The 12053-nt window shown below is 46.0% G+C and overlaps 1 protein-coding gene across 1 annotated transcript; it reads right to left on the bottom strand.

Annotated features, from left to right (window-relative positions):
• Positions 1-1166: 1166 nt before the first annotated feature.
• On the bottom strand, positions 1167-11041 carry LOC133104981 (gastrokine-3-like). Its single transcript, XM_061210887.1, is given in 6 exon segments — positions 1167-1258; positions 2172-2313; positions 3282-3322; positions 3325-3385; positions 5005-5131; positions 10815-11041. Coding segments are annotated over 6 exon segments (690 nt in total).
• Between the last annotated feature and the right edge of the window lie 1012 nt (positions 11042-12053).

Here is a 12053-nt window from a genome sequence, read left to right as displayed (position 1 = left end):
CACCCTGAATGCTCTGTGCAGGTATCTCCATCTGCCTTATCCTCGACAAGCTGCATAGTAAGCTGCATAGTGACCAAATCCATAGTTTCAGAGCCCCTGGCCAGTCCAACCATACCTTATTTAAGCCCAGTTAGAGGTTTATCTTGGGCCTTTCCCATGCAGTCACTTTTCCATTCATGACTGTAGGTAACCACACCACATCATGACTCTGCAAAGCTTGCGCTCAGCTCTGTCTTTGGCAAATCGGTGCTGAGATCACCCCGAGGCTTTCCACGCCACCCGCATGTGCTGTTGAGCCCGCCCCACCCCGGTCCTGTCCTATTTACTCCAAACTCCAGCACGACCTTTGGTGGACATCTGTGTCTGTATTTCCAGGACTCTTTCCTTGTTTATCCTGGCGTCTAAGGTGAGGGCACCAGGGATGTTCTGTGTGCTGTGGGCGAGGCTGACTTTCTGTCCTTCCCAGCTATAAGGATGGACAGTTAAAGGACCAGTGCAAAGAGACCAGGTCCCTTATTCATTTGTAACAGAGGGAAATGCCTGGGGGTTCCCACGAAGGGGTTTAGACCAGTTCCAAAGAGAGGTCTGGGAGGCCTTGTTCATACGCTTGGCTCTCTCTCAGGGATTTTCATGGTGCAGGCTGGGCCAGAGTGAATAGGCCTCCATAGAATCTCAGCATCAATTTGCAGGTGACTGAGATGTGACCTCAGACCTGAAAGCTTAAGTCTGTGCTGTGGCTAGTGTCTTTTTGTTATTTATTTACTTATGGCCCAAATTCTGAAGGGGTGTTTCAAGGGCCATCCTAAAGAGAGGCCCTTAGAAATGAGACATTCTAGGAGAGACACGTCCTCCATTGCACCATGTTGGTGTATGATGGCGTGGACAGCACATGGATGGGAACCCAGTAACTCGAGAGAGGACAGTGCAGGCAGGGAGGGCTCATCTGCTAGACCAGGGAGGCGAGAAACTTTATTGTTCTAATCCAGAGGGAGAAAGTGTACCCAGTTTTAAGATTACAGAGCCGGATCTTGGGTCAAAAAGTAGAAGGTGGAGGTCTGAAATGAGCAGCTTCCCATCGGCAGAGGTGGGCTGGGTCCCTGAGCTCTGGGTTCAGGTCAGCGGCCCCATCCAGGCAGGTCCGCTCTCCACGTGGCCGACCTGGAAGTTCAGAGCCCAGGAAACTCCGCACAGATGGAGAGTCTCAAGGACAGAATTTGGACTTCGAAACAGGAATTGGGGTCAATAGCCAGTGCAGTACCTTTAGGAAGAAAGAGAAGCATTTTATTTAAAAGATCACTTAATCGCTCTAAGACCCCTAAGTAGAGTGGATATATTGTGAGTTGCACCTAAATCAGATGTGATGTTCAGCGCAACTTTACTAGCCAGAGACTTGGGAACAAAATGGAAGATCTCATCAGTGCTGCACTAACTGACTCTATATGCCTTTTCCTATTTCTTTTATCTCTTTTTGATCATCCTCGTTAACCCCCCAGCCCCTCAAGTTCTCTGTGTTTTCCTGCTGGAAGCTCCTGTTATGAAGAAGCCTTGTACATTGGGTTAGTTTACGCTAAGATGTAAGTGACAGGCAACAGCTTAATGGGAAGTGGTTACTGACTCTATCTGGAGCAGCAGGCAGATTTTGCAGTCTTATCTGGTAGCTTTCCAAGCCCGTCACCATTGATCTCCCACCATATCCCCAGCAGGGATGCCAGCCACTGAGCCGTTCCTTTCCCAGCATGTGGTCTATAACTATCAGGGTCCTGCCTCCCAGCATCTGGACAGCCAGAGAAAAAGGAGGACTGAGAACCCCAAAGCAGTGGGCCTCCTACGTAGGATGCCAAGCACAGTGCTGCTTGGGCAGGGGGAGGGGAGGGGAGGATGAAACTGTGGGTCAGGTGAGAGTATCACCAGCTGTCCAATCCCGATGGTGAAATGACTGTCCTCAACCTTCTGGTAAAGCCAAGTTAACTCTGCTGCCTGTTCTCAGTGATCCCTGGTGTCAGGAAATCTTCGCTGCCACCAGGGGGGCATACATTTCGGGCTCATTATTTTTTATACCCAGTAGCAAAGAAATTGACCTGAAAACTGTCATTAGAATTTGCTAAGCACCTAAAAATCATACTGCACCCTTTGCCTCAACCATGGTCTTGAGTTTCTAGTTATTAACACACCTTCTTTTTGCTCTTGGGCAAAGTAAGTGGGGACCTGTCGGCACACGTCCTTGATGGGCACTCCATACTGGGCTAAGTTCTTGACCCAGCTGGGTAAAACAGCGTAGGTCAGGCCTCGAGTGGATGGATAATGCTTTGAAGCCTGGAAGAGGTGGCCTTTCAAAACGGTGAGACAGCAGATAGAGGTGGTGCAGCAAGGAAGAAGAGCGAGAAACCTATTCCAGTGCACAAAAGTAGCCATGAACTTGCCCTTGAGTTTTGTCTATAACAGCAATATCCTGTCTGACCACAAGGTGATGACATTACTCCAAAAAAATCTGTGTGTGAGCCTGTGTGTCCCTGAAAGGCTATACTCCTTTCACCCTTAAATTCTCAACTCTTCCAGCCTCCAGTGCTTTTCTCATCTCTAAAATTATGTTTCATTTATATCATGCTTTTACTTGTTATAAATCAGATGAGGGGAATACTTCCTACCTCTCTTTAAAAAAATTGACAAATTGTTTTATTTTTATGTGACCCAAAGTGCATTTTTTTTCCCCAAGAATCAGCAACCCACCTGAAATGGACATTCATTTTGCCCAAATGTCCTGGGCGGGTTATTTAAGCAAATGATGCCAGATTTCAATGATTTGCCAAGGACCTCCTGCTGCTTTTTAATTTATTTGACAGCCCTTGTCATTTAAGAGGCTGAGAGGGAGAGAGTTTCAGCAGTCTGGGTTCATTTTAAACTAAAGATAATATGCGTGTATGTGTGTAAAGGGTGTGCAGGGGAGGAGAGAAGGCATGAGGATAAAAATACTCTATTAGTTCACTCTAATATTTATATTCAACTACTTATATTCACTAACATGTAGCTCACACCCTTTTGGAATAAACTAAAATTATGTCATTGTATGAAGTTTTCACTGGTCCATTTTCATTCATACGATGTAATTTAAATGGGCCATGGACTGGACTTGGAGTCCTTTGCACGGTGATAGAATTTCATGCTCATTAAGAACAAGTATGAACTGAATTCCCCTGTGTATACAGCACCATCCTAGGAGGTCAGGATGTAGGGTTGGAAAACACCGAACTAGGAGGGGACCACAGTGAGCTGGTTTCACTTACCTGGTGGTCCAGGGCCTTACTAATATCGTCCAAAGTTGGACAGCTTCATCCATCTTGGCTAGGACACAGGCCATCTTGCTAAACGGCTTAGCCTCCAGAAGGGCCTTAAAGCAACACAGCAGAACCCTGTCATTCATTCAGTCACAACATAGTGGCCTCCTACTTGCCATCAGTGCTGCACGTAGCCGGTCCTTCAGACTGTGGCATGGAGCATCCCAGCATAGCGCGGCCCTGGGCGCCAGAGCAAAGCGCCAGCGGCAGGACTGGCAATGCACACGGGTCCCTGCTGTCCCCGAGGGCCCGTGGCACTGTCACTGCTGCAGGCATCACGGGAAGGTATCCCCCGGGGCACTCTCCATACCCTTCACAGACTGGTGGGGCTGGAGGGGTAGGGCATCAGCCCCAGAAACAAAGCTGAATTTAAGGTCCTGTTCAAGGTCCTCAGCCGCCTCCATGACCCTCAGCTTCCCCATCTGTAAAGCAGGAAAAGTAGACCCTCTCCCGCGGGGATGCCATGAAAGGATGAGACAAGATACTGCCTGCTTGTGAAGCCAGTGTGTGAGACAGACTGCTCTCTGGATGTACAGGGTGAGGAGGAGCCTCGGTCCGGACCTCTAGACTCAGATCCTGGCTCTGATCCTGCCACTGACCACTCCTGACGTGGCCCTGGACTTGACCTTCAGCCTCTCTGAGTTTTGCAGTAAAGCCGAGGTTCTCCAGCTGGGTCTGACTGAGCCCATCTCCCTCCTCCAGCCAGAGCATTCCATAGAGTGGCATTTTGTGAAATCTTTCGTTGGAAGAAAAGTCTCTATGGCTTAAAACAGAGTTGGCTTAAAACAGGAAATCCCTGGACTGCATCCCTTTGTGGAGGACTCGGGAGCTGTGTCCTCAAGGAAATCAGGAGCAGCTCAGGTGAAGAGTGAGGGAGATGGTGTTTGGGAAGGAGAGCGTGGGAGGTCCAGGCACGAGCAGAGAGAAAGCCTGTGTTTGCACGGTCTGTCCTGAGATGTCCAGTGTGGAAGTAAGAGGGGAGCTTCCAAACAGCAGGGGCTGGACAGCAGAAGCCCATCCAGGGAGTAAGGAGTGTGGGCTTCTCTTTCATTTTATCCTCTCAGAGCCCTTTCCGGTAGGAAAGGCAGCTGTTGATTCTGCTTTGCAGATGAGGAAACTGAGGTGCACAAAGGCTGAGCCACATCTCTGGTTATAGAGTTTTTCTATCAGGGAGGCATCCCTTCCCCATCCTGCCTCTTTCTGCCAGGTCATACCTCACCATACCCAACCATCTGGGCAAGTGGAAGCAAGGTTTCTAAAAGTGAAAATAAATTATTCTCCTGCTTTTGAAATAAACTGATTAAAATCTGAGATCAAGACAAAAGACCTCCATAGCGCATACCAGTTATAAGAAATCTGGGTTCTTGAAATGGCTCTCTTATTTCAGAGGCCTTCAGGAGCCCTGTGAAGTCAACACAGGAGAGGAACACAAAGGGGTGTGGGATCCCTAGAGATCACAGAAGTTCCTACTGCGGTCACTGGCTCAAAAAGAAGTCACTGCAAATGCAAGAAAGCTGGTCCCTTATCTAAAGAGATGTATTCCCTCAAGATCCTAAACCTAGAGAAGGTCTATGTAGACAGGGTCCTCTTCTCTCTGGAAAAGCATAAGGCAAAATGTTGGAGCAGGCAAGGCTTTCTTTGGCACTTGTAATGAACGTGTTCCACATCTTACGTTCTCGTAGTCCAAGATTCCATCCCATTCATTCAAAACATTGTTGTCTCGGATGCTGGCCATACCTCGAAAGGCATTGACATGGATGCTCTGGGTCCCAACAGATCGATCCAGTGGATGGCTGTCACTGATGTTTTGGAGATCAGGCTTAGCCCAAAGACACTACTGAAACTGCCCTTAACAAATCTAATGACTGTTACAACACTAAATGCAAAGGTTATTTCTCAGACCTCCTCTTATTTGACAAAACAGCAGCATTTGACACCGTTGTGGGCCTCAGTGAGCCTCCGGGACACACATGTTTTCCTGTTTGTTTCCATCGTTATGACCAGCCTTCTCCCTTTCACTTCCCCAGACTCGAAATGTGGATGGTCTTAGACCTTAGTCCTTAGACCTTTCCTCTTTTCTGTCTACACTTAGCTCACTTAGTAATTTCACCCACTGTGTTATGGCTTTAAATACAGTCTCGACTCTAAACATTCTCAAGTGTGTATGTCCAGCCCAACTCTCTCTTGACCCCCAGACTCATGCATCTAATTCTCTACTTGATGTCTAACCATCTGAAAGTCAACACGTTCAGAACTCATCTCCACCCCTGCCAAACTGCTGCCCACAGTCTCCATCTCAGTGAATGGAACCACCATCCTTCTCTCCACTAAGGTCAGTGCTGTTGGAGTCATCTTGACTCTTCTTTCCTTCCCAACCATATCCAACTGAGAAGAAAATCTTTTCAGCTGTACCTTCAAAATATATACAGGATTAAATAACTTCTCATCAATTCTGCTACTACTACCCTCATTTAATCCGCCCCCTGGAATCTTTTGAAAGCCTCCTAACAAGTGTTTGTCAGAGCACCCCGGTTAAATCCCAAGGCAGACCAAACCCAGCTGTAGCTTCCTATCTCATGCAGTATAAAAGCCACATGAGTTACAGGGACCTACTGGGTCCCACAGGGTCAGACCTCTGTTATCTCTCTGCCTTCACTTACAACTCTTGTTCCTCTCACCTGTCAGCTCCAGCTACTCTGGCTTCTTCACTGTTCTTTGCTCAGGGCCTTTGCACATTTTGTTCCATCTGTCTGGAACATTTACTCCCAGGAATCCAAGTTTTGCTTCCTCATCTTTTTTTTTTTTTTTTCAAACATCTTTATTAGAGTATAATTGCTTAACAATGGTGTGTTAGTTTCTGCTTTATAACAAAGTGAATCAGCTATACATATACATATATCCCCATATCTCCTCCCTGTTGCGTCTCCCTCCCTCCCACCCTCCCTATCCCACCCCTCTAGGTGGTCACAAAGCACCGAGCTGATCTCCCTGTGCTATGCAGCTGCTTCCCACTAGCTACCTATTTTACGTTTGGTAGTGTATATATGTCCATGCCACTCTCTCACTTTGTCCCAGCTTACCCTTCCCCCTCCCCATGTCCTCAAGTCCATTCTCTAGTAGGTCTGGCAGGATGGGAATAAAGACACTTCCTCATCTTTTGTGATCAAGATGTAACCTCCCTGGGAGCCCTGTCTAAGACTGAGGACGCCACCCCTGACATTCTCTTTCCCCTCTTGCTTTCTTTTTCTCTGTCACACTGATCACTCTATGTAGTTTGCCTCTAAAAATCATACCGTTTCTTCCTGTAGGATGTAAGCTCTCTGAAGTTAGGGACTCCTGTCTGCTTTGTTTACTGCTGTATCCCCAGCCCATAAAACAATAGCACCTAGGTCCTCAATCAATGATGGCGAATGAAGCAGTAAATAATTTCCGGAAGTGCCCTCAGCTGAAAAGAGTGTCACGAGAGAGAATAGCAATGAGGACCCAATTCAGATGCCGGGGGAGTAGTTGGGGAAGGGTCAGGCCTTTCTGAGAAGTGACTTTTGGGCTAAGACCTTCCAGAAGCCTGGGTGTGGCCAGTTAGACGTGTGGGGTTGGGTGGGGAAGCAACCTGATGCACGGTTTGGGTTTGCTGGGGACTGAGAGGTTTCTTGAGTGCCAGAGGAAAGTGCCAGGCCAACCAGGATGCGTGGGTCACTCTGGAGGAGGGAGAAGAGCGTGTCCCCAGCAGAGGCTGGGAAAAGTGCCAGTGCTCGGTGGGAAAGGTAGTGGGTGCAGGCTGGGTGGCCATGGAGGCTGGGCCTGGGTGGTTTTCTATTATCTGTGTGATGGGAGCCACCAGAGGGTCTTTAAGAAACCTCTTCCAGCTCTCTGCGGAGAACGGATTGGAGGCCAGTATGAGTGAATGTGGAGACGTGTTATCTCCTGGTAATAAGGGTTCTGAAAGCCGGTCTGGGTTTTATGAGCTTCATTCCAGATTCATTCCAGGCCCTTGGGGTGAGGGTGAGGCGCCAGGCTTGAGTTATTGCTACCTTGTCTCTTGGAGTTGGACAGAGCGGGCAGATTGGGAGCTGCCTAATTTCAGTTCATATAGGCACTTGCTGTGAATGGCTAAGTGGGTGAGATCAGAGTGGTTTCTTGATAAAGAGAGAGCTTGTCAAGGGGGATTTCGGAGCCATTTTCCCCATCAAATCAATAGAGGTGTTAATCCTCAATCTAGATAACAGAATAATGCAGTTGCAGACATTGGCTTTAAACCCCACTGCAGATGAACCAACTGTCAAGGACCTCGGCTGCCAGCAGACAGGCCTGGATGATGAAGAATGCCAGGCATGCAGGGCTGGGACTGTGGACCGTGGACATTCCAGGCCTGACTCCCCTCCGTAGGCACAGGGGCGGGGACCACGAGCTTCTGGATGGCCTGATGCTTTACTGCCTGCCGGCATCATACCCAGTGGCAGGAAGAAACCCATCCTGTGCCAGACTGTAGGGTGGGATTTCCTGGCCCAGCCTCTTTAAGGCAAAAACTATGATTTAGGAAAAGAGATTGGCAGACAGACAAGCATCATAACAGTTTTGTCCTACACGGACATAGAGAACAGACTGGTGGTTGCCAGTGGGGAGAGGGTTGGGAGATGGATGGAGTGGGAGTTTGGGGTTAGCAGATGTAACCTTTTATATATAGAATGGATAAACAACAAGGTCCTACTGTAAAAAAATAATAAATAAATAAATAAAATAAATCTTTAAACAGGATGAGAACATTACTGAACATCTTGAAAATAAAGTTCACCCCAATACTCTCACAAAGTTATGATTATTCTGGCATAATTTCTCCTGGTATTTTCCCATGGGAATTTATTAATATAATTTCCATAAATAATTGTGGTGTTCTACTTTTTTTATAACGATATATTTCTATTAATCATTTAAAGACATTTAAAAAGCAGGGGGAAGCAGAGGATATACAAATACAAAATCCAAAAGGGTTTTTTTTTCTAATTATATGCATAATGTTGCAATGAATGTCTTGGTGTGAAAACATTTTTATTCTTTTGTATTATTTCTATAAGATAAACTCCCAGAAGTAGATTGAAATTGAAACACATTATGTGTTTGAAACACATTATGATTCATGATACACACTGCCCAAACGCTTTTCAAAGTATTGTTGTTTATTTGCACTTTCACCCATAATGTATGCATATACAAATTTTATGGCAATAAACATTATTCTTTTTTAAAAGTTTTAATGGTTTAAGTATGACATCATATCTTATTTTTGTTTTAGTTCTATCTCCTTGATTATAGATGAGATGACTGAATATTTTTCCATAAGATTTTCTTTCTTCTTTCTTTTTTTAACTAGTTCCTTGCTATTTGTAGTTCCTGGATGAGCCTCAGCTTCCTCTTCTGTAAAATGGGGATGTTGGCAGTATTACCTTATAGGATTGTTGTAAGGGTTAATTAGTCAGAGCAGTGTTGAATAGTGGTCATAGGCTTAGCTTGGATGTCATCTAGATTATCTGGCTTTGGATGCCAACTCTGATATTTGAAAGCTGATGGAGGTGGGGATTGGCAAGTTCACATTGCCAAGAGCAGGAGGGATTGGACATATCGTTGAGGCCATCTTTGGAAAATACCATCTATCATGTTAGTCAGTTTCTTCTTTAAATAAGTCTCTAATTACACAAATAATGCATCCTTTTAAAACATGAAAGTTAAGGCTAGCGTCCCTTTTGACCAGCACCTCAATTCCCATCTCCTCTCCAAAGGTGACTACCATATTTTGTTTGTGAACATCTGATGGGACCTTTTGCCTGTGCATACCTACACGCACATACACACATGCCCACAGGCATCCATAGAAAATCTGTAGTGTTTCTAATGGTTCACATTAATAGTATCGTACTGTATTTCATTTCAATGTGATTTTTCATTCAACACATCCAGAGATTGTACTATGTCATGCACTAAGATCTCCCTCATCCTTTTCCATTTGTGCACAATATAGATATAGCATAGTTTATTGAATAATTACAGTATTCACCAACACAAAATGAGTGTCCTTTTCCCAGACTCTCTCTGACAGTTAAATGTTTTCAATTTTTGCAGTCGAATTGGTGAAAATGACATGATAATTGTTTTACTTTGCATTTCTTGGATTATGAAGTGAATATTTTCATAAGCTTATTGACCATTTGCTTTTCTTTTGACTTGCTTATTTTTATACTTTGCTCCTGTTTTGTGTCATTTAAAAATTCATTTGTAGGATTTTCTTTATATAATATTCATTTGTTGCAAAATTTTTCTCTCATACTTTCACTTATTTAACTTTGTTTACACTCTTTTGATGAACAGAATTTTTAGAATGTTGATGTAATCAATTTTGTCAATCACTTAGGCTATGGTTTTGTTTTGTGGGTTTTAAAATATTTTGAAGTCTTTGTTACTCCCCAAATATTTTCCTTTAATACTATATAGTTGCGTTTTGTAAGTTTAGATCTACAATTCGTTTAGGATTAAGTTTTATGACAGTGTCACGTAGGTCTTAGTGGGCAGTCAGTTGTCCTAATCCCATTTATTGAATTCTCCCCCCTTTTATTTAAAATAGTATCTTTATTGTATGCTAAATTCCCATATATGCAGAGATCCTTCTGGATTTTCCATTGTGCTACACTGATGCATCTGCTTACTCTTGTGACAATATCCCAGTTTGTATAACTACAGCTTTCTAACATATTTTTCTCCCCCTCTTTATTCTTATTTTTCAAATTTGTCTTGACTATTCTTGCCCATTCAGTCTTCCATAGGAATTTAGAATCAACTTATTAGGAGCTTTTGATTGGCAATGCGTTGAATTTATTAACTAACTCGGAAAGACTTAACAAATACTTTTCTATTTGTAAACTTGTCATTTTTTCCCTTCTTCCTTAGCATCCCTAACTGTAGCATGCAATTCGCAAAGCAGCCACAGGGTGGCGGTAGGAGCAAAGAAGGTGAAACTCGGGCCTCTCATGAGAGACCCGGGAAGCCAGGAAGCCCTTGAGAGAGGAGAACGCTTGTGGCAGAGTGAGCTGGCAATTATCTGCACGTAACACCTTACACTTATTTTGCATAGTTTACAAATATTTCATTTACATTATTTCCCTTGGAATAGGTGATGAAGGTGATCTTTCCCCATTTTATAGGTGAAAGAATGAAACATGCAGCCAGTCTGGGAGGATGCAGTGCCCACACCCTCCGTGCCAAGCCCACTGCTCTTTCCACTTCATCCTCGTGCAGATTTCAGACTTCTCCACACCAGACAAAAGGAAAACAAAATTAGTGAAAGCTAAAATTCAAAGCGACAGCAGGAAAATGTGTGCAGGACCGTCATCACTATGTTCAAAATCTTAGTGTCACTTCTGTGTGTCCCCCTCTCCTTTCCCTAATTTAGGTGGTCCCTAAAGCTCTGAATCTTTCCTTTGTGACATATCTCACATCTGCCTTTTCCCTCCTCCCAACGTCATCATCTTCATCTCACTTCTGATGGCATCCATGACTCCAGGTTTCCCATCCAACTCATCCCCTTCACCAAGGTAATACCTTTTGTCAGTCAGAGATGGGGAAACTGGGACAAAGAAGGTTATTGTTTCAAGGATGGGATGACTGGGGTTGAATGGGAAGTTGGTGGGGCTTCCAAAGCAGGCGGGACCTTCCGAGAACATTTGGGTGGGTCAATGTACAGGTTGCCAAGGGCGTGGGAAGCTGCGACATGGTCAGGTGGTTGTCACTATCAGATTACCTGGTAGGGCTTGGGGAGGGAAGATGCAACAGGAAGCAGGTGAGGGGCTATTCGAAGATAGGCAGGCAGGGACCTTGTGGTTTTCCTGGAGATCGGTTCATGCCTCATGGGTCAGCAGGACCACAGTCACACTCAACCATGGCCCCGACTTTGGAATCCCTTGTGCTCTAGGCCATGCTAATTCCGACAGCCTTAGCCAGTTGCTTCAAGGTTCTGGTGATTCAGGGATCTGGTTACTGAGCCCTTGTCCTATGCCTCAGGATTGGGGCTTTATTTTACATCTGGACCCAATAATGGTCTTGTACCTGAGCGGCTGACTTGGCTCTGAGCTCAGCTCCCCAGTTCTTCCAGCTCCAGGGTCCTGCCTCGGGTCCTCAGGGCCTGGTCCTAACCCAGCCTCGCAGGTCTCCCTGACCCTGGACATCTGCCTCCCTGGAGCGCCAACTCTTTTCGGCCCCAGACTCCCTGCCGCCTGATTCTACTCCCAGGCCAGGGCGCCTCCCGCTGTGACCCTTACTCCCTTCCTGGAACTTCCCGACCTGCACACCTGCCCCGACCCACTGGGCTCTGCCTGCCTCGCAACATTCCCCGCATCTGCTGCGGCCCCGCCCGTGGCACCTCTCTCGGTTCTACTGTCGCCCACAAGGAGCCTCTTGAGGTGCTTCCAAGGCCAAGGGCATGTAGTCCGTGGACCCCAGGCAATGGGCAGAGCAGGCAGTCATGTTGGGAGAAGCACCAGGCAGCGCCGGGCAGCACAGGGCAACCCCTCACCGCTTATCACCGAGAGGCTGCTGAAGACGAGCACGCTCTGGGACCTGTTTTCCAAGAAGACTCCCTGAGTCACGGTGGAAATGTGACTCCGGGCCACGCCTCTCAGCACCTGCTGCTTCTACTTCCTACAGCTTTAAGAAGAGAAGTCAGAAACCTCAGTTTTG

The sequence above is a fragment of the Eubalaena glacialis genome, chromosome 14, assembly GCF_028564815.1.
Source record: "Eubalaena glacialis isolate mEubGla1 chromosome 14, mEubGla1.1.hap2.+ XY, whole genome shotgun sequence".
Classification (NCBI taxonomy): Eukaryota; Metazoa; Chordata; class Mammalia; order Artiodactyla; family Balaenidae; genus Eubalaena; species Eubalaena glacialis.
The sequence above is the reverse complement of the archived record's forward strand: the minus strand, read 5'-3'. Positions and strand labels throughout refer to the sequence as shown.